Source organism: Pristis pectinata, chromosome 21 (genome assembly GCF_009764475.1).
Source record: "Pristis pectinata isolate sPriPec2 chromosome 21, sPriPec2.1.pri, whole genome shotgun sequence".
NCBI classification, from domain to species: domain Eukaryota; kingdom Metazoa; phylum Chordata; class Chondrichthyes; order Rhinopristiformes; family Pristidae; genus Pristis; species Pristis pectinata.
The window spans coordinates 16,118,630-16,142,107 of record NC_067425.1 but is presented as its reverse complement, the minus strand read 5'-3'; the positions used below and the strand labels follow the sequence as shown (position 1 = coordinate 16,142,107).

The 23,478-nt window shown below is 42.5% G+C and overlaps 1 protein-coding gene across 1 annotated transcript in view; it reads right to left on the bottom strand.

The window, feature by feature from the left end:
• sez6b (seizure related 6 homolog b) overlaps positions 1–23,478 on the bottom strand; it is a 677,849-nt gene that overhangs the window by 83,545 nt on the left and 570,826 nt on the right. The window contains 3 exon segments of the mRNA XM_052035955.1: positions 13,503–13,640; positions 20,368–20,533; positions 22,513–22,707. Coding sequence (XP_051891915.1) covers positions 13,503–13,640; positions 20,368–20,533; positions 22,513–22,707 — 499 coding nt within the window.

Below are 23,478 nucleotides of genomic sequence, written 5' to 3'. Positions count from 1 at the left end.
AGCTCACAGCCAGAGAAATTTGCCTTTGGTCACGAGAGCAGTTTGGCGGTAAAAGGTAATGGCCACTGCTTCTACACATCTGAATCCCTTTGACTGGACTCCACCTGATCCTGCCCACTGTGTTCACTCGCCACTCCCCTGCACTTTACTCTACAAGCAGCCACACTTACCTTCTCCAGCCCTGCAGGACCAATCAGACAAGATGCTTGGTCACCTCGGCGATCCAGTGAGGTGGAGCAGACAGCAAGTGGCGGCTAGGCCTCTAATGGAGGACCCCAGAGTCCTTGCCCTAACTGCCACGATGGCTTCTTGACTAAGACCATTTAATGTCTCAGATAATCAGAGACTGCTAACAACCATTCAATTAATTAAAAATATTTAACAAAATGAAGATAAACCTAAAATAACATTAAAGTGCTAGAAATTAAATAAAAGCAAAAAGGAAAATTATCAAACCACTACCTTTTCAATCAAGGTCATTCAAATGGATGGGGTCACACTTCATACATCTGCACTCCATAGTTAAAAAGCTGAAGGCCAGATGGTCAGGAGGTTTGTGCTCTGCCTGAACATGGAGGGCAAATCTGGTGCACTGACATCTGGCTTCCAGCTATTTCCTCTCTCGCCATTTTGTCATTTGTCCAGTCTCTCTTCATTGTCCAGTTCATGTTGTCTCCCCTCCACAGTTTATGCTTCTCGCTCTCTTGTATTGAAGTCAATGGACCGACCTGTACATACCTACTGGCGGTGGACCTGTGGAACATTGGTATCGATGTCATCCAACGTTGCAATGCACAGGTGTGGAAGCCTGAGACAAGCAGACCCTTGAAGACGACAGTCAGGGACTGTGTTTCACAGGTCCATCGCCAGCAGGTAAGTACAGTTAGGCCCATTGACTTTGATGGGAGAGAGAGCGAGTGAGTGAGAAGTATAAACTGTGGAGGGCGAAAGAACAGTAAAAACTGGATAACAAAGAGAGACTGAGCAAAGGACAAACTGGGGAGAGAGGGAGGGGCATGCACACAAATTGGGGAGGGAGAGAGAGGCAGACAAACTGCGGACTGAAGAAAGGACACAGGCAAATTGGTGAGTGACACATACAGAAAATGAAAAGGGAAGAAATAGAGATGTATATAAATCAGGGAGAGAGAAACATACATAAACAGAAGATGTATCAACTAGCATTGAGATGTACCAAATCAGGAAAAAGCAAGACATCCAAATTGTGAAGGGGGAGAAGAAAGAGCATCCACCAGGAGAAGACAGGAAGGAATTCCATGAACTGGTGGAAAATGTATGTCAGGTTGAGTTTATTACATACTGTGTTTGAGCAAACAAAGTTAAGCAGCTTTGGTGATGCCATCCCAGGATGTGATCCACCTTCCTGAAGCAACGAGGGTGTGGGGGAATTCAGTTTGATATTAAATTTATATTTGTTGAATTTAAAGTTTTGTGTTTATTGGAAAAAGTCCAACAAAATGGCACAAAGCCCGAAGTTATCTTGAATCAGTGCAATGTTTTTATTCTTTGTTAATGGTCAATCAATTATGGAAGATTTTTTTTAACCATGAAATATTTTACCATGAAACATTTTATTTTGTATTATAAATTAGCTCACTTTTTAATCAGGAATTTTCAGAACTGAGATTAGAAATTCAACAAAGTTAATCGCCCCGAATCTATTGGAAAATGCTGGCAGTTCTGTGGTGAATAGGCAGCATTTATACTGTACATCTGTGTCACCCCCTGGAAGTGTATTCAAGTTTAGGACTCCAACACTAATCCTGAGCTCGCTGGCCAAGTTTCACTGATAATTTACAGGTTGTGCACTGATGCTAGACTCTTGCACTAACTTGCTGCATTTGCATTAACTTGCTGTAATTGCCTAGCAGTTACACCAGCTTAGAGCTTGCATGGGAACTATGTGCCCATGAGTTTGAGTAGAGAGAAACAGTTATGTGAGACAAGTGTAGGTACAAGATCATTTATGTTTTTACATTACGAGAATTTGTTTCAATGTTTTTAATTCTTCAAAACTGTTTTAAGATTAGTTTTTAAAAGGTACATTAATTTTAATCTTTCTTAAATATTTCTGAGTAGGAGGGGCAATCAGAAACATTCATAGTCATGCTCAGCACTGACAGCTGGCAAAGCTTTTCTCCTGCCTTTTTGTGTCCACCGGCATTAAGTGCCTTTCCATTTAGGATTAGGACAAAGCATTGGGAGATGCATAAAAGGTGAGCACATCGTTTTCCATGTGTCAGTGGACTGGATCGGATGCTTACTGCTGGCTGCAAGTTCTGGCCTGTCAACATTTACAATACTATCAGCTGACCAATTAATCAGCTGATTAATTAATGTAATGAAATATGATCACATGCTACACAATCAAATTTCCAAGAGTATGTCCAACAAAAACTGGTAATCTTAACTGGATTAACTCCAGCTGATTGCATGTTGCAAATGGAACACTAGCACATATATTTGGCAAAGGTGGTAAAAAAAGTTAGAACCTTCACTGTACTGTTTCCATAAGTCATATTCTACCAAGAAACTTGTATTTTCAACCCTTTCACTATCCACACAAGAACAACAGACCTTTCTTTATACTCTCAAACTTGCAAAATCTCTGCTCTGTTAGTGGTTGCAATCATAATTCCTGGTCAACTGTTGGTTAAAAACAAGGCTCCTGGTTTTGAGCTCACTCATCTGAAAGGTACCCTAATTTGTTGGGACTTCAATTATTTGCAATCCAATTACTGGCAGGACTCTTATCACTTCACTGCACAGCTATCGGCACCAATCTCCTGCCATCTAACATAAATCAAGCTCACCACGCAAGAAGATTAATGAAAGCAACATACTGCAAATGCTGGAAATATAAAAAGGAAAAGTTGGAAATGACTGGCAGGTCAGTCAGCTTCTGTGAAGAAAATAATCAGCACTTTGGCTTTGTAACTTTCTCCGATGAAGTAAGGCATGTTAATAGAATGAAAAAAGGAGAGGAAAATCTTAAAAAAACAAATGGAGAGTATTGGCTGAATGATTGGTGAAGGATGCATCAGATCATCTTAGTTAGGTGAACAGTGATGGACAAAAGAAATTAATGATATTAAAGAAACAAGTGGTCACACAAGGTAATGTCAAGAAATCGGGAAAAAGGAGAGAGAAAGATGGAAATCTGCAAAGAAGCAAAATTTAAATGAAGGAAGGTGGCAATGGATGGTTAAACCATCTGTGGGAAAATGAAGCAGAAATGGTCAAGAGGGTAAACCTCCAGACATCCCACTGTGCTTCACAGTGAATGAAATACCTTTGAAATATAGTTATTGCTGTGTTGCAGGAAATGTGGCAGCCACTTTATGCACAGGATATACCCAGATAACAACAAGATGGATTATCTCCCCATCTCTCAAATGCAGCTTGTTTCTCATGTTCATATTTCCTTATGAAATTCAGTGCATTGAGTCTGTGCCAGCACTCAGAGCAATCCCATCAGTCCCATTCCCCCGCTACTCTCTCTGCAACCTATTCTCCCACACATACCCATCAATTCCCCTGATAATCCTGTCATTCACCTACACCATGGGGCATTTACAGTAACCAATTAATGAAGCCACATGGGAGGAGCAGTCCCAGGGGGGTTGCAGGAGATTGTGAGATCAGTATCTGAGATCAGCAATGAACCTGGGTCACTGGAGCTGTGTGGTAGCAGCAGTAACTGCCGTGCCACAAGTGATAAAGGAACTCTTCATATCGAAAACATCAGGAGTCAGACAAACCCACCTCTGCCTCACTGGCAACTCCTGTTGGAGAGCTGGGATAAGAGAGAAACAAAAGACTGCAGATTCTGGAATCTAGATGAAAAACACGATGACGCTGGAGGAACTCAGCGGGCCAGGCAGCATCCGTGGAGAAAAGCAGGTGGTCAACCTTTCGGGTCAGGATCCTCCTTCGGGACTGAAGATAGGAAAAGGGGAAGCCCAATATATGGGAGGGGAATGCAGAGCAGTGATAGGTGGACAAAAGAGGGGAGCGAGGTGGGCACAAGGTGGTGATAGGTAGATGCAGGTAAGAGATAGTGATAGGCAGGTGTGGGGGAGGAGGGGAGAGCAGATCCACCGGGGGATGGGTCAAAGGTAAGGAGAAAAAAAAGGGGTAGAAGAAAGAGAGATAGGCTGGGAAAGGGAAGTAAAGAAGAGGCATGGTTGGGGGGTAGGGGGGTTGTGGGGGGAAGCTAGGATAAAGACCAGGGGGCTGCAAGTAAGCTTGAAAGAAGATGAGATATTGGGGAAGAAATTCCCACTCTGTCTCTGAACATAAGTTGTACTCCTTGGAAGTTCAGTTCCTTTGAAGTCAATGGAATCAAATTTCAGTAGTGGAACACAACTTGTGGCTCCTATTATATTGCACATTCACACAGGCATTGCATTCCACATTTTTACCTTGTTGTTCCATGCATTGAACTTCAATAGAAAAGAATAGTGAGACAGACAAGTCATAATATGAATGTGACAGAATGTCAAAGTGTAAACCCAAAAGAAAATTCAAGGTCACATTTTCAGACAAAATGTTGGTGTTTGAGTAAGCGGTCACCTACTTTGTAAAGTCAGGTCTTGTGCATTTTCTGTAACTTCCTTTGAACTTCACTGACATAGCTATTCAAAAGTTCTCTGTCTAACTGACCTTCTCCTCTTATTTGTTACATTATTGAGCGTTATTCCACTAGTGCCTCCTGTGAGGATCTTTAATCTGATTCCCTCTGTGTACACCTTTTCTAATCACTGTCCACCTGAACCATCACTTGCTTGTCCTGACCATGGATTCTGAATACTCTGTGTCATGGTTCAAAGAATGATTCAATTCAAGTTGCTTTATTGGACATTTGGTTCTCATTCCGATGTTTAACATAGTCTAGCACCATGTGCAGAGGATCAAAATTTGAGAAATCTCGATCATCACTCATGAAATTCCATTCCTCACAGTGGAAATTCCACTCAATTATATGATCAACATCAAGGCCACAAAATGATCATTTGATCAAATGGAGTTTTGTCCCTTTAATATGCTCATTCTCACAAACATTTCTGTCCTGCCTGCAAGATTATTGCAGACATTTATTGTCTTTTGTGTTAAGAAACTCATCATGATGTCCAATTCAAATTTACTTTTCACTGGTTTAATGACCTCCTCTGACCCTTTCTCCATTTATTCTGAAGCAATATTCAGATATCACCTTTTATGAGCCATTTGCTCTGACACATAGTTCGAGTTCCACTTTAGTTGTCATCTCTCTGTGCTCCATAGACTGAACTTCATTAACCTTTTCTCCCACATTTCCCTTGGGATTGTTTCCTTTTGTGGCATATTAATGTTGTAGCTCGGTGACCATAAGACTGCTCTAAATGATATTATTTTACTGGTGCATCTTTATCCTAGCAGAGCACTCACTTACTATTCTGGCAGAGAATCTTGTTTTGTTTTGCTTTTTAATTATGAATCCTCATTGCCTATATATCGTTGACAAGATTATATTGAGAGGGAAAGTTCATTTGACTTCATGATATTATAGTTACGTTGCATACCTGGGGTAATTTTCCAAGGATGTCGAAGGAAAAATGTCTGCTGGCATCACACTGTGACAAATTGTCTGTGTGGTGCTTGATATTGGTGGGGAAGGCTCCATGCCACCAGCACTATATCAGGAAATGACCTGCAGCATCTCATAAAATGTGCAACACTTGGTGTTAAATGCTACTTGCCATCTGCCTGCCAAGCTGCAGAAATGATCTAAACCCCTCTTATCTGCATTAAAAGTGTTTACTTGTCTCCTTCTCGGTGTCATCTGCAGATTATTTCAGAATCCAGGGCACTTATGTGAACACTGTGGGATTCCACTCAGCATCTTCTGTAATAAAACAAGGCATTCATGAGTTTTGGAACCTTTACCAGCTCCCTGAGTGGTCTTTGAATTCCCATGGCTTTAAGCTCTTTTGGCAGTTTTAATTCATGCAATGATAAAGCCATTCATTTGTCAGAAGCAAACTTACTAATTACATTAGGAGTGTGCTTCTGGAATGAAGGATTAATAACTAATGTCAATCCCTCCTCTAATTCTCTTCTTCCTCTTATTATTTTAAATTTACACACTTTAACGTAACCCGAATACGTGGTACGCTTGTTAAAATAGCCATTCCTATTGGCTGCTCAATCTCATGTGACATTATAAAAGGAGAACAGCATAAAAATAGTTTGCTGTTGGCTGAAATTTGTTTGGAATTGAATTGGGATCCAGTGGTCCAAGACTTGATGTGTCTGCATCACAGCCTCAACAAGATTTACATTTCTTGTAACCCTCCCAAAGGCATTAAATCTCCCTGCAGGGGTACAGTTATAAAATATTTTGCAATTGTAGTCCTTCAAGTGTTCACCTCAACAGTTAAGGTCGGTATGGCATTCCACAGGGCTTGAATTTTGCAGCTTCAGCCAACAAAAATTGAAAAACTCTACCCAAGGACCTACCCCAAAAATATTTTCAATGATAAAGCTTTACGCTGGCAATAAATGTCAACCATGCAGAATTTATATTTTCATTCCTTATACTCTAAGAATGCCATGGGGCAGGCACGGTAGTGCTAGCGACCTGGGTTCGATTCTGGCCACTGTCTGTAAGGAGTTTGTACATTCTCCCTGTGTCTGTGTGGGTTTCCTCCGGGTGCTCCGGTTTCCTCCAACATTCCAAAAGATGTACAGGTTAGGAAGTTGTGGGCATGCTATGTTGGCGCCGGAAGCGTGGCGACACTTGCGGGCTGCCCCCAGAACGCTCAACGCAAAAGATGCATTTCACTGTGTGTTTTGATGTACATGTGACTAATAAAGATATCTTATCTTATCTTATGTAACATGCTGTTATGGGTGACTGGCCATCCATGTTTTTGGGATGTTGGCCAGTGGTGAAATAGACAGGAAGGGTGTAAGTGTGAACAGAAATAGGGCAAAAAAATAAAAGGTGTCTGCAATTATACAAAAGAATTTTTTTAAGACAGTGACCTGAGTTCAATCTGTGCTGTCTGTGTGGAGTTTGCCACGATCTCCCCTGTGACTGTGTGGATTTCCCTTGGGCGCTCCAGTTTCCTCCCACCCCCCAAGATGTGTGGGCTAGTAGGTTAACTGCCACTGTAAATTGCCACTAGTATGTAGTTCAGTGGTAGAATCTGGAGGGAGTTGATGGGAAAGTGTGGAGAATAAAACTGGGATGAATGTGGGATCAGTGTAAAATGATGATCAGTGTGATCAGGTGGGCTGAAGGGCTGCTGTATGACTCTATGGCTCTATTTTGTTGAAGAGTAATTAAGATAAGATCTGAATTAGGCTGTAACTTTTATTACTGACTTCAATTTAGTTGTGCTTCATGGAGACTGATGCATCTTTCAGCTGAAGTTTTCAATAACTGATCATATCCAATTTTGTTGAATACCAACAAAAGCATAAGAAACATTCCAGAACTGAACCAGAAATACAAAGAAAATGAGGAGTTCAGGCCGTCTTGGCATTATAATTGAGCTTTGGTGCCAACCTTCACTGACAACTGCCCTTTCAGTAAAAGCCACAGAGGCAGGGACCTGGCTGAATATTCGTTCCTTCCAAGGCAGAGGAGATGTATTCAACTTCTTAGCCTCGCTCAGTACTTGTCTTATTAATGGTCAGTTAACTCCATTTAGCACTCAATGGTGATATTCTGATTTTTTGGCTCTCAAACCCTCATGTAACAAAGTGACTGTGAAATGCACTAGAATATTTGCCAAGTTTTAAATGATCAGATGATTTCTGTTCAGTGTCTGCATTGATGGATATATATTGGCTGGATACTGGCCAACTATACTAATGCTCCTCCTTAAAATAGATGACATAGATGGGATACAGCTTCAAACCAGCCCCTCATGTCTTTCAAGTCCATGCCGACCATCAATCACTAATTCTACCCTAAGTTGCTCTTACACAGAACATAGAACATCTACAGTACAGTACAGGCTCTTCTCTGGCCATGATGTTGTGCCGGCATTTATCCTGCTCTAATATTTATCTAACCTCTTCCCTCCCACATAGCCCTTCATTTTCTCTGTCATTAATGTGGCTATCTAAGCGTCTCTTAAATGTCCCTAATGTATCGGCCCCCACCACCTCTGCTGGCAGTGCGTTCCACGCACCCACGACTCTCTGTGTAAAAAACTTACCTCTGACACCTCCCTTATACCTTCCTCCAGTCACCTTAAAATTATGTCCCCTCTGTGTCTAGCCATTGTTGCCCTGCGGAAAAAGTCTCTGTCTGTCCACTGAATCTATGCCTCTTATCATCTTGTACACCTCTATCAAGTCACCTCTCATCCTCCTTCTCTCTAAAGAGAAAAGCCCTAGCTCCCTCAATTTATCCCTCATAAATCTTCTTCAGATTAGTGCCCGAGGATGGGCATCATGCTTATCTGCTTGGGCATAATCCTATCCCTGAGCTCCCTAAACTCTGGGAGCACAATGGGGGCTGTGATGCGATCCAGAGTTAGGGAAGTGGAGAGTATTGGTAGAGTAAAACATAAAAAACACAGATGCTGGAAATCTGAAATAACAGCAGAAAATACAGGGGACACTCAGCACTTCCGGCTGCATCTCCTGAGAGGGAAACAGAGTTAACATTTCAGGTGCATGACTCTTTCGACAGAACTTGAACCATTAACCACACTTCTCTCTCTGCAGTTGCTGCCCTGTCCTGCTGAGTGCTTCTAGTATTCTCTGTTTTTTTAATACATGCTACAGCTGGCTGCAAGGGATTATTTAGACCTGGTGTAGTGAGGTAGTGAAAGGATTCATTTTCTGCTCAGTATCACAACAAATAGCCCTGGAACGCTTGATGCAGACAAGAGTAGAACCATCGCTCCCTTCTGTCTTGTTATATTTTACACTTAAATGGACGAAGTTTCATTTTATATATAGATTTTTAAAGTACATCTTAATGGATAACCTGAAATGGTGCAACATGAACAGATGCTTGCTGCTCAACCATTTGGAAATGACAGCTTACTGATGCTTTAGGTTTATTCAACAAAGGTTTACTTTCAAAGCTCTTCTGATTCCTCAATATTCCCCAAGGTTTCCTAGCAACATATCTTACCTCGACTTCCATTTGTTTGAATCCAGAGGCTTTATTCATTGCAGTTCTCCTCGTCTCGTATTCTTCAGCAATGTTCTTTTAACATTTTGCCATCTTTAAATGGCCATGATTTTAAACTGTTGTAAACTTTTCAAACTCTGCATTTTTTTCCAGTACACTTGATTTCCATGAATTCTCCCTCTGGCATTTCTGGTGGCTCACAGCTTGGAAAGCAGAAGAAACACCTTCACAAGTGGAAGCACTCTGCACAGTGATGCTCCACTTTGATTTTGCATCCTCCTGGAAAGGTGCAGTTGCAATCTTGTTCTATCAATGAGTGAATGTGGGCACTGATCCACATAGGAGGCACACCAGATTTGATCTCAAGTGTACCCCTCATGGGCTTTCGTCTAGCCACAGAATCACCAGACTAGAGAGAGGAAAACTAAGCCATTCATTCCCTATCATTGCCAGTGATGTCAAGCTGATACCTGAACAAAGGTTCTCTCTTGCCTGCTCTGTGTGGAGTGTGAGTGTGAGTGTGAGTGTGAGTGTGTGTGCTGTGTGTGTGTCGTCCGCGCGCGTGTACATGTATGTGTGTATATAAGTATGCAGAAGTGAGGGGAGGCTAAACTAAGTTGTTTCCCACTCTCTCTGTGGTAGTGCCTCTGGATTTTAACACATTATTTCCCAGATCCCCAGACCGAGTTCAATCCCCAAATCTCCTTCCCATGGCTTTTAATGCTTTTCGAGCAACCCAGTATGGTTAATATGATACACCACAAACTCTAATACCATGTGCAATAAGTTTATCTTCACTTAAGTTTCTTCACAGATGTATCTTTACGTTTTTCTTGTCCATTTTAGAAAAAAGATTTGGGTATGAGTGCAGCAATTTGAATTCAGCCTGGTCTTTGGTTGAAGTGCCTATATTGCATGTTGCAAAACTTGTGGTCAGAATGTTGAAGCTGAGTTTAATGTCAGGTGCACAAGTACATGTGTGCACAGGTACAATGAAAAGCTTACTTGCAGCAGCATCACAGGCACATGGAATTAGATACACAAGTTTAAGATAAGATAAGATATCTTTATTAGTCACATGTACATTGAAACACATAGTGAAATGTGTCTTTTGCATAGAGTGTTCTGGGGGCAGCCCGCAAGTGTCGCCACATTTCCAGCACCAACATAGCATGCCCACAACTTCTAACCCGTACATCTTTGGGATGTAGGAGGAAACTGGAGCACCCGGAGGAAACCCACGCAGACATGGGGGAGAACGTACAAACTCCTTACAGACAGGGGCCAGAATGAACCCGGGTCGTTGGCGCTGTAACAGCATTCTGCTAACCGCTACGCTACCATTTCACAAGAAAAACATAAATCTAACAACATAAACTTATACAAAATTATACAAGAAATAACACAATTAGAACAAAAAAAACAGTCCAGTGTAGTGCAAAGTGGTCATAGTGTTGCTATACTGAGGTAGCGAATAGGGTTGTGCAGGTTGATGTATCATGGAAGGTGATGGGAGTCAGTTCATGCATGAGTGCTCACACTAGATGCCTGAGTGAGCTTTTCTGTACGGAGGGAGGCTGCGGTTGAGTGATGAAGCTTCCTACCTTGAGCAGCCCTCTGACACCCAACACCTGGGTCTTATATGGGGCTAAGATGATTACTTGAACAAGGTGACAAATGGGTCTACATGAGCCACTGCTTCTGAGAATAAAAGCACTGGTAAAAGAGCAACTTAGGGAACAAAGGTGAGAGTAAGATGCATGAAGCTGGCGTGATGAAAGATTAGATAAATGCTGGTGAAGGATTTGGTGATCAATCTGATACCTGAACAGGGGCCCAGAGCCGATGACAACAGTGATGGGGTCAGGTCATGTGAGAGTGCTCTGAAGAAGGTTGAAACACTTGGTGTGTAGTGGTGGGGTGATGGAGGTGGGGGGCAGAGGTTGAAGGCAGGGGTCATGAAGACAAGCAAATCCAGCATTAAACATTCAGAACCTCAAGCCAGATTTCAGTAAAGGGAAAGCAGCTTTTCTCCTCAAACAAGACATTCTTTACTTAAAATATAATGCTTAATGATTTTCTTCAGGCATTTTCAGGCACCAATTCATATAACAAACTTAAATCCAATAATCCTTTCAGAAGGAAGTATTAATAAGGTGAACATCCTGAAGTGAAAGACCGGAGAGTTTATTGGATCTACTGAGCCATGGTGTAGCAGAAAATAACTTGACACGTGACATATACAAACCATCTATGAATGTGGTTTCTGTATTAACAAGGTGGATACAGCCAATCTTTGTTCAAGATGGTGAAGATTTGTTATCCAAAGCAAAATAATAATCACTTATTTTTTAGTATGGTATTTATGACCTAAATTGGTTGCTGATATTTTACCAGATGGCTAACTTTGCTTCCCAAAAAATGCACATACTGTATAGGGTAATCACAGGGTTGCCAGTATGTGTGGTGCAAATGGAGAATGTGCCATTGTTATCAAATCAATTGTACAGATCATTGGTGAGATGCCTGAAGGTACAAGAAACACTCTTTGAAGAACATAATAATCAGAGATCCAATGGAAAGTAAGACAGGTGACCCCCATGTTATGGGGGGGTTGCATTACTAGAATACGGAGTGTAATGCGATTTTCCATAATGTGAAGCCTCATGCACCAAGAAATACGACCGGAAAGAAAATAAATTTTGTCTTGCATACTTATTTTTTTCACATAAATTCTATAAGAGTGAATTTTATTCTGTATCTCAAATTGTTTGGGTGGTGATTTGTGAATTCTGTAAGGGCGAATTTCTGTTACTCGGACCGCTGTAACACAGAGATCACCTGTACTGGACGTGCAAAGCTTTGTGCAGGCTACATTATATTGGGGGTGTAGCTGTTAACCTTGTTCATTTCTAGGGCACCCCTGGGATTTAAAATGGATGCTGGCCAGAAATTGTTGTCCATAGACAAGACCCTGAATCTGACTCTCAAAATTTGGTTTTGGATGGGAAAGTTGCAAGGCTGAGGTGTTATGAGGAGGTTTTCCAGAGCCCAAGGGAAAAGGATGGTGGAGGCTGGATTAAGAGATAAACTGGTGTTGGAGGATGTATGGGAGTTGAGGTTGGAGGAGGGGGCAGCAATGGGTGAGGGGACATGGATAGGAGATGGAATAGATAATAGGACAGGACAGGAATTGAGGAGGGGCAGAGGAAGACAGGAAGAGATGGAGGAAGGGGTGGGACCAGGGTAGGAAACAGGCTCAGAGAAGAGGACAGGCATGGGGGAGGGACAGAGCTGAAGGTTGCCATTGGGTTGGAGGGATTTGAAGGTGAGAACAAATATCTTAAGGTCAGTTCCCCATAACAAGTGGAAATTGGTGGGAAGGTGGTTTGGAGATGTGGATCTTCAAACATGGGGTTCGGCATGCTTGATGAGTTGTAACTTAAAGAATGATAAAAGTTGGAAGACCAGAATGGAAGTGCTGAAGAAGCCAAGGGTTGATGTGTATGGGTGATGGTAGTAGCAGCAATTAGTTCTGAAAGAAAACAGCATTGGTGAGAAATCTGAAGCAGAGCAAGAAACTGGAAGTCTTTCTGATTACCCCAAGGTCCTACATCTCCGAACTAAGCCTGAGGCAGTGTCTCTACCTCTCGTCTTTCTCTGCCTTTAAGAAACTCCTTAAAACCCTACTTCCTTGACCAAATTTCGGTCATCTGACTCACTGTGGAAGTTTATTTGAAAATTGTTTCTTGTGCAGTTGTTTGGGGCATTTCACTACATTAGAGACACAATGGAAAAGCAAATTGTTGTTGCTTAGACACAGTAGTGTAGTGGTTAGCATAACGCTATTACAACACCATGGATCCAGGTTCAATTCTGGCCGCTGTCTGTAAGGAGTTTGTACATTCTCCCCGTGTCTGAGTGGGTTTCCTCTGGATGCTCTGGTTTCCTCCCACATTCCAAAGATGTACGGGTTAGGAAGTTGTGGGCATGCTATGCTGGTGCTGGAAGCGTGGCAACACTTGCGGGCTGCCCCCAGAACACTCTACGCAAAAGATGCAGTTCACTGTGTTTTTTGATGTACATGTGACATTATAATAAAGATATCTTATCCTATCTTAATGGCACCAAAATTGAAACTGATGGCATTTAATGGGTTAGTATGCATAACTACAGTCCAAACACTCCCAAATCCTTACACCACATTTGAAGTTAATAACTTGCACCCCTGCAGAGTCCATTTTCCACCAATTTTCCATCTGATGAACCATATTTTCAATTCCCAAATTATTCAAAGGCCCTTGAGTGTGCTGTACACATTGGGATATTTTTCACTTACGCTTGGAGCTCCAACATGATCCGCTTGTCTTCCTCCACGTGAATCCCCCAAATGCAGTCCTGACCTTTATCGTAACCTTCTGGCCAATTGGGAGATAGCACAACTCCAGAGGAGTCTGTAATCTCCCACTGCAGACAGCTGTAATAAAATAAACAGCATCAGTATCCTCGAGCAGCTGCAGGCAGGACACAAGACAATATAGACACTCTTAACAGCTCAGTATCGCCAGGCAGCTCTTTAACTACTTTCTACCCTCTTTGAAGTTACTTCAATCTCCTCATTGTTATTCTTCATATGGCTTTCTGTATGGAATTTTATAATCTCTTTTGCATTTTTTAAAATACATTTACCTGTTGTTTTATTCACCTTCAAGGGCTTCTCGCCTTTAATCCAATGGAGATGAGATGGTCTGATCACTTTGGTAACCACATAATCCTTAACATAAAGTCAACAGGGGGTATCTTGTCACCTCTCACTGGCACAAACATGCACTAGAGTATCAGTAGATGGTTGGACTCTGACCCTGCACAGTCCACTTCCACACTGCAGCCAGTAGAGCTGGATGTGAGAGGGAAAGGGGTGGAGAGGGGTGAGGGGTGCTAGATGAAGTAGGGAAAAGGGGTTGGAAGGCCAGGACTATGTACATCTCACATGTGTTACTGCTGGTGAGCAAAGACTAATTTCTCCCTTGTCATCTTTTACATTAACACCCAATGCTGAATTTAAATGAGCAGAACGGTGAATGTGATTATTTAAGTCAAAGCTTGTATGTAGGTGGAGGTCACGAGGATTGCGTTGGATCTCAGTGAGTTGCTAATGACGGCTCTTGGGGGCATCGTGCACAGAGTTAAAACATTCCTACTCCTGAGGGGTGGGGAGGTAGGGGTGACTCTGACCACTTGGAGCATCTCTGAGTAATTAGCTGTAGTGTAGCAGAACCCTTGGAGCAATATTCTCTTTGGTGGCTCTGGGTGTTGTTGACAAGGCCAACATTCGTTGACTATCCCTACTTGCCCTTGAGAAGGTTTGTGGTGTTGAGCCACCTTCTTGGATTGCTGCAGAGCTGCGGCAGGATAAAAGAACAAAGATTTTGTGGGCTGAGGAAATCTAGACTGGAAGGCAAGAAATAAAGGAGGAGACCAGTATAAGCAAGCAGATTATGCAGTGCTGTACATCGCAGCACAGCGCAGCTGAGCTTGTACTGCACAGTGAAATGTGACGATGACAATTTCCAGGTCATTTCCCGGGAAGTCAACCAGATGCTTTTTGGCATGTACCGACATTGCATTTCTAATCTGATTTCTGTGTCACATGCACATCAAGTTATGTTGTTTTATATCCAAAGCCACTTTTGGAACAGCACCAAGCAAAAAATGGACTCTGCTGCTCCAAGGAGCTATCAGCATCGGGCACTCCTGGATCTGTATAGCACAGCACCAAACTGAAACCCCTCTAAAGTAAGTTGGCGGCTCCCCATCCATCCTCCTTCCCCCACCCTCTAAACCTTCTCCCTCATGAGGTAAAAGTTGAGGCAGTGCACGGTAGTTTTCCTCAGTTCCGTGGCCACCAACCAATAGGAAACTACGTAGCAATGAAAAACACTTTGGGTGTCCCAGGTTTGTGAACTTGATAATGGCATGTATTCATTAAGAAAAAGTGTAACTAAAACAATGTCTGCTTGTACAATGCAACAATACTCCTTTGATAAAAGAAACATAGGAAAATATATGGAATTAAAACACCAATAGAGGCAAATATTTTGAGTGCAGAATAATGCAAACACACACACACACACACACACACACACACACACACACATACACACACACACACACGCATATATATACACAAGCATGTGGGTTTGGGCACAGGTGCCCCTGTCCACTGCTTCCCTTGACCCCTCACACCTGTAGTCCAACTTGCCTCTGTATGCATCCACTTAGTTTCCTCCTCTCCTTTCCCCAACTTTAATCTGCTCCTGTCCTCCCACAGACTCACTCCCTTCAGCCCTTTCACCCTTTCCTTTTCTGGGCACACATGCCCATGTCCCAGTCACGGAGTCAGTAGGAGCTGCACATTGTGTCAATCGGAGCTGTTATTTGCTGGCCTTGAATGAAGGGCACTGCTGTAGTAGGCACAACACACAAAAGGTTCACTTCTAACTATTGCCATCACAACACCTAGGGAAAATAGGGAAGAAATGAATGGTCCTATTACTGGAGGGTACAGTAGATAGGAACAGTGGTAACATGGTGTGGAGAACACCAACAAATAGCACATAACTTTGCTGGTAAATGGTTTCATAGTTCCTTGTAAAACAGAAGTTACTGTTCCATATTTCCTCATGAAAAAGGAGACTCTTCAGCCTTTGTGTCTGTGTCATCTTACAAAGCAATCCATTCTCCCACTAGTTTTTCCCTGTAACTTGTTCTCCCTGTTGGATTGGCTCCACTTGTGTTCTGTCCAGCTGCATGTGGTGAAGAAGTCTTCATTCAGAACTGTTTTCCTATTGTAGGTTCGAGGGGCGCTGGGGTTGATGTTCCTCATATTGGTAGTTATGACTGGTCCCCATCTTCCACCAGCACCTGTCAAGCTGGACAGAAGGGTCAGACACCATTCCTTTCCACTATGCCCCCTCCTGCAGAACACTATTCAGTGCATACCATTGTATCATCATTCAACGAGCCACTAGAATTCCAGTACACTGCAGCAATACAATAGCTTTCATCATTAGCTCTTATTTTCGTTAGCAATGAAAATTATTGCCAGAACCCATTAGATTTTGAATTTACACCACACAGAGATTAAAATTAACAGCTGAGTGCCTCTGTTACAAGGAATTTAATGTGTTGTTAAGTGTTTGTATGCTAATCTTGGCATAATTTCAGTTGACCCTAACCCATCGCCATTTAATAGCATGGCCTCATTTATAGCTTCTTTTCCCCAGCAAAAGCTTCTTTTATCCCACGTGTATTGTGTTACTTTAGATTTGACACTCCATCATGGTGCTGCTAGTTAGTTGGTAGATCTACATATTCTTCTCATTGAGTGAATAAATTTCACTATGTGCCCAAGCTCCATTGCTAAGCAATATTCAGAAAATGACAGAAATAGGTTATATGTAATCATTTGCTCAATGGTTAAATGGTCTCCAATTAAATAATTATTTGTTTAGGGCAGTATCTGTTAAGAAGTGATTTGTCGGTGCCATAAAACAATGGAAGATGCATTCTTTTGTCAATAGCAAATAGCCATAACACTAATGAAAATTAAAAAAAATGCAGATTTGCTGGAAATCTGAAATAAAACAGAAAATGCTGGAATAGCCCAGCAGATCAAAATTGGTAGAAGGGTTTGAGAACCTTCGCCAGAACTGGAAAGACAGAAAACAAGTCAGATTAAGTTGCAGAGAGGTGTGCGGGAGGGATGGATAGGACAATGGGAATATCTCCTTAGGGTGACGTTAGGGTTGCCATCGGGGACAAGCTGTGGATAAAGCTATCAGGTGATAGATGCTGAAAGCAATTAGGGAAAAGAACACGGACAAAGGAATATAAGATTACTGAGATGAGGACAGTTTGAAAGAGAGCATGAACTAAGGAAATAATAACTGCGAAATACAGATCTGCAGAAAAGTCCCACATGTCAGGCTGTAGTAGCGCAAAGAAAAAATCTGAGCCGATATTATTGATAGATTACGGGCAGGCATGGTAGCGGTTAGCATGACGCTATTACAGCGCCAGCGGACCCAGGTTCAATTCCGCCAGTGTCTGCAAGGAGTTTGTACGTTTTCCTCGTGTCTGCGTGGGTTTCTTCCGGATGCTCCAGTTTCCTCACAATTCCAAAGATGTACGTGTTAGGAAGTTGTGGGCTTGCTATGTTGGCGCCAGAAGCGTGTTTCTCTTCCCACAGATGCAGTCTGACCCTGCTAGTATTTCCAGAATTTTCTGTTTTTATTTTATATTTCCAGCATATGCAGTTTTTTTTTTGATTTTCATCATGTGAAAGACCAATTCCTCCCACAGAAGTAGTGACACTCTTCTCCTTATGCAGTCACCAAGAGTTCAAACGTGAGTTGCTTCCACTTCAGTTCTGTGGGTTCCTGAGGTGGATGATGAGTCCATGCAGAATCCACAGACTGCCATTAGTAAATGGTGCTTGGTTGTGATGTCATGTGTTCCATCACTGTTTGTGCATGGCTTCTACTCTCCTCATAAAGATTTGAGGTGCTTGGAGCAGCCACAGGCGAGAGATTGCTATGAGTCCCTCTGGAAGGTTAAATTTGTTTCAAAGGGTCTTTGAGAATGTCATTGATGCCATGCTCAAAAGCCCAAACAATCTGTGACAATTGTGACTGCGCTGGAGAGGATGCAGAGCGGATTCCCCGAGGTCTTGCCTGGATTGGAGCATTTCAGTTCTGAAGAGAGGTTGGATTGGTTGGATTTGTTTTCCCTGGAGTGGAGTAGGCTGAGGGGTGACCTGATAGAAGTATATAAAATTATGAGGGGGATAGGTAAGAAAGATAATAAAAATATATTTTTCCCCATGTGGGGGTTTCTAAGACAAGAGTGCAAAGGTTTAAGTTGAGAGGTAGGAGGTTTAGAGAAGATCTGAGGGAGAATCCTTCCATGCAGAGGGTGGTTGGAGTCTGATCACACTGCCTGAACAGGTAGTGAAGGCAAGATACTTCATGACGTTTTAAGCAGCAGCTAGGAAAGTACTTGAATCACCAAGGCATAGAACCCTCAGGGACCTATTGTGGATTAACGGGATCAGTGTAAATTGGTATAAAAGGTGGCATGGACATAGTGGACCAAAGGGACCTATTTCTGTGCTGTACGACTTTTTGACTTTATAACATATCGGACTCTGGTTTGGATTGGTTTTATTATTGTCACATGTTCACAACCCTCGTAAGTTATTGCGGTCTTAGGCAGAGCATTTGCCCATACCAAGCTGTGATGCACCAGGATAGGATGCTTTTTAATGGTTACATCCTGTAAAAATTGGTGAGGGTCAACGGAGACGTGATGAATTCCTTAGTCTTCTGAGGAAGTACAAAGGAAGTACCAAACTTGCAATAAAACCTACCAAAAATCATTTGGCAGTTGAGCAGTTGTTAGTACCTTCACATTCTTCTATCGAGCTTTGGAGCCTAAGATTAGAGTCAATGTCTATTAACATAAAGGAAAATACACAGACCTGTCCTCTAACAGTTAACACAAGCTGTTTCTTGAGAGTAGAGAGCTTGACAGAGGGCCATACTATTAAAATGCAATGGGTTGGGAGTCAACTGGCTATGAAAATTGTGCAAAAATTGTGTACAACCCTTCAACTGCACATTAAGTTTCTTTTAGCAGAAGCATCTGTTCTTGGTTTTCATCTTCACATGGTGCAGATAGAAAGTCAAATGAGTTCTGCAACTATTTGCAACAGAGGGCATAAATTACAAATTACAATACTCACCTTTGGGCCATGAATCACTACTTTAATTTTCAGTTGAAACAGAATCTCTCATGCATTTGCACCATGTACTAAAATGTGAATCATAGAAAAAGGATGTTCTTTTGTCATCTAATTCAGGCCCAGAGACCTATTGTGCAAGGCATGGCCTAGCCTACACCCGGTGGGTGCTGGCCACAAGGGAGCTATTTAAGTAAAGTGGCAGAGGGTCTTCACTCCCTGCAGGGCAGTACAATGGTGCTGCAAGTGGAGCTGCTGGCTCACAGCCCCAACAACTTGGGTTCGCTCCTGATCTCGTTTTCCCTGTGACCTCATGGATTCCCCCTGCATGCTCCAGTTTCCTGTCACGAGGTGTGCTGGTTGATAGGTTGACTGGCTAGTGTAAGTTGGTGGTAGAATATGGGGGAGTTGATGAGAATGAGGGAAGAATTAGTTACAGGAGAAATTCATGGGGGAATGAGGGAATGTCTGAAATAGTCTCCTTCTGTGTTGTAAGGAAATATAAAATATGGGGATTGTCCCAGCAAAAAGTTACCTGAAAAAGACATAGCTGCGGGTTGCCATTGGCACCCTTCAGGCTGGGAATGGGAGCACCAAGATTACTGGGGGAAGGCTGAAGATCTCTTCAGATATTTTCTGCCCCCCTCTCATAGAACAGTACAGGACAAGAATAGGCCCTTCAGCCCACGATGTTGTGGCCAACTAATTAAACTGGTAATTAAATGCCTAACTAAACTAACCCCTTCTGCCTTCACAATGTCCATATCCCTCCATTCTCTGCGCATTCACGTGCCTGGCTAAGACCCTCTTGAACACCTCTATCGTATTTGCCTCCACTACCACCCTTGGCAGCACATTCCAGGCACCCACCACTCTCTGTGTAAAAAACGCCCCAAGCACCTCCTTTGAACTTGCTCCTCTCACCTTAAATGCACGCCCTCTAGTATGAGACATTTCGATCCTGGGAAAAAGATATCAGCTGTCTACTCTATCTACGCCTCTCATAATCTTATTTCCCCTCAGCCCCTGCTGCTCCAGAGAAAACAACCCAAGTTTGTCCAACCTCTCCTTATAGCACGTCCTTTAATCCAGGCAGCATCCTGGTAAACCTCTTCTGTGCCTCTCCAAAGCCTCCACATCCTTCCTATAATGGGATGACCACAATTAAATGCAAACTCCAGATGCGGCCTAACTAGAGTTTTATAAAGCTGCAATGTAACTTCCTGACTCTTGAACTCAATGCCTCGACCAATAAAGGCAAACATGCCATACACCTTCTTTACCACCCTATCGACTTGTGTGGCCACTTCCAGGGAGCTATGGACTTAGACCCCAAGATCCCTCTGTACATCAACTGTGTCCTGTCCCTTTATGTTTGATCTCCCAAAGTACAACACCTCACATCTGGCCAGATTCAACTTCATCTGCGATTTCTCCACCATTTCTCTCTTTTTCCTTTGGTTTTGGTCCTTCTGACTGGTGGTCTCCCCATGCAGCCAAAAAGATCTCACTAGCGAGACCAGCCTTTTTCTTGATAAGCAAGACAAAAAGCTGCAGATGATGCAGATCTGAAATAGGAGAAAATGCTGGCTATATCAGCAGGCAGGGCAGCATCTAATTCTCTGTCCACAGATGCTGCCTGACCTGCTGGGCATTTCTACAATTTTCTATTTTTACTTCAGTTCCTTTCTTTCCTTGCCTTAATTACAGGGCTTGAGCCCATGTTGGGTTTGCAGCTGCTGTGATTATGTGTCCTAGGACGGGACATGGTGTGGAAGCTCTTGGCTACTAAACAGCGGGATTAGAGTCATACTGTCATACACTCACATAGCACAGAAACAGGCCTTTCTGCCCACCTTGTCCTGGCCATCAAATACAACATAAGCCAATGTGTTTGTTGTACGTACCTTATTAATGAATGAAGGTGATACCTTGTCCAGATCAACATTCTCAATACTGAGGCTTTATTTACACCCAGTCAGCTCTGGGCTGTCTGGCAGAGTACATTATTTGAATGCCTGACACCAGACTCCTGAAGCAGGCATTTTAGTCTGAGCTCTATCAGGGGAAGAGATTACCAGGTGGACAGAGGAAAAATTTCAAGGATGTTCCCAGTGTCTTCTGGAATAAATGCAACATCCCCACTAACACCTGGGAATCCCTGGCTATTGACAACTCAGAGTGGAAAAGGAGCAGTCGGTATTGAGAACCTCAAGTTCATGCATCGGGAGCACACAGAAGCCCAGCTTGAACAGCACAAGGAGCGAACACCTCACAAATGACTTGCTACATCATGCACCTCTGGCCAAATCTGTGGAAGGATCTGAAGTTCCCACATTGGGCTCATCGGTCATAAAAGAACCCACAGAACCAGAGTGGAAGCAAATCATCCTCAGTCCTGTATACGGTCTAAGAATTAATGATGAGGAAATGATGGAAGAGCTGGAGGGGCAGTCTGGTTATTTGGGGCCCGTGGAGAAACAGTCAAAGATTTGGCCCATGTTTACCCAATTAGCCACACGAGCTATACCACCGTGGTTGAGGAGATAAAAGTCACATAAAAAATCCCCAGGTAGTTACTACATCATTATGATCACAAATAAAACCTCTTGACCCTCCCATTGTCTGTACAAAATGTTACTAGTCATTCTTAGCTTTGTGTGAAATGACCTGTGGATCACTGCATTCATGAATAAGCTGTTCATAATTATTTTTTCAACTGTTCTAATCAATAAGACCCTATTTTAAAGCAATAAACAGATAATGAGTGAAAATGATGAGAATCAGCAGGCTCTTTAACCAACAATAGTGTCTGTGAAGTTCATTCCCACTGTTGGGCTCTGACAAGAAAGTCCCTGAGGTGGCAATCAGTCTTGTTTAAGTCAAAATGCAATGGCCCAGAACCCTGGTGTGTGTGGGGTCTGGGACCAATTTAAGTACAATCTAAGGTCTTGTTGCTGCAGGCTTATTTGGTTGGGTTTTACCAATTGGGCAACAGATTTTTGACTTGTAATAAATATGTAATTCATACCCATTAGCTGTGAAGAGATGATGAGAGCTGAGCAATACTCCCTGCTATAATTTGTGTGTAATGTATTATGCCAATATCCTATCTTGCTGTTAGAATTATTCCTGCTGTTGGTTTCTGTAAAATCCTTTGTCCTCTCTAAAAGAAAGACATGTATTTCCATATCACCTTTCACAATGACAGCCACTGAGATACCTTCTGAAGTGTGGTCACTGATAAACTGCAGGACACTCAACACCCAAGTTACACACAAGCTTCCAGAAACAGAAAATAAATAATGACTAGATAACTTGCTTCAGTGACATTGATGAGGGATAAATATTGGCCAGAGTACTGAGGATAACTCCCCTGCCCCTCTTCGAAAAAGTGCTGTGGGATCTTTTGCAGCAGAGAGAGCAGATCTGGTTTGTTGTTTCATCTCTGACAGTAGCACTCTCTCAATACTGATATATCAGTCTAGATAATTTGACACTGAGGTCTCTAGACTCAGTGACACTGGATAAACTGGTGTAGTTGTACCTCTGCAGGCTGGCTCAGTTTCATTCCACTGTGGGTCCCGAATATCCACACATTCAATAATCACCGACCCCTGTTCCAGGGTGTATCCAGGATCACACGAAAATTCAGCCACAGTTCCCACATGGTACGATGCATCACCCGTTGTGAAGTTTCCATACTTAATGAAGGGTTCGTAACAATGCCCCTGTTCAAAGGCTGAAACAGAGAGGAAGTAATCAAAATTAATAACAAAAACACATAGAAGTAATAAATTATATGCTTACAGTCAATAGTTACAATGGCTTTGCTCATGGCAAGAGTCCTTAAAATAAGGAAATGTCTTTAGAAATGTGTCACATGAAGTAAGTGTGACATGAACAGCAATGCACACTAGTCACAAAATCACTTATGCACAGGGCTCAATTTGTTTTGGCTTTAACCACTGATAATGTCCTCCAAGGGTTATTTGGAGAATCAACTTATAGTTTTCCACCAATAAAGTGCCATTGGCAATAAATGTCAACCACACAAAAGTAGAAGTTGTACCTCACCTATTTTTTTGGTACACGAAAACTAAAGTGCTAGCTACAAATTGCATTCCTCAAAAGATGCAGAGATTAGTCAAAAAGTCTTATCCCTGTAAAATCCTTTGTCCTCACTAAAAGAAAGGTATGTATTTCCATATCACCTTTCATAATGACAGCCACTGAGACACCTTCTGAAGTGTGGTCACTGATAAACTGCAGGACACTCAACACCCAAGATTCACACACGCTCCTAGAGATTTATCCCTATGGCAACCCTGGCCTCACCCTTTCAGAAGTATTCCTTATGTCCCATCTATCTCTCCCCCACCTTCTCTGCAGCTTAAAACTAACTTGTTTTTTTCTTTCCAGTTCTGATGAAGGGTCTTCAACCTGAAACATTAACTTCATCACTCTCTCAACAGATGCTGCTTGACCTGCTGAGTACTTCCAGCATTTTCTG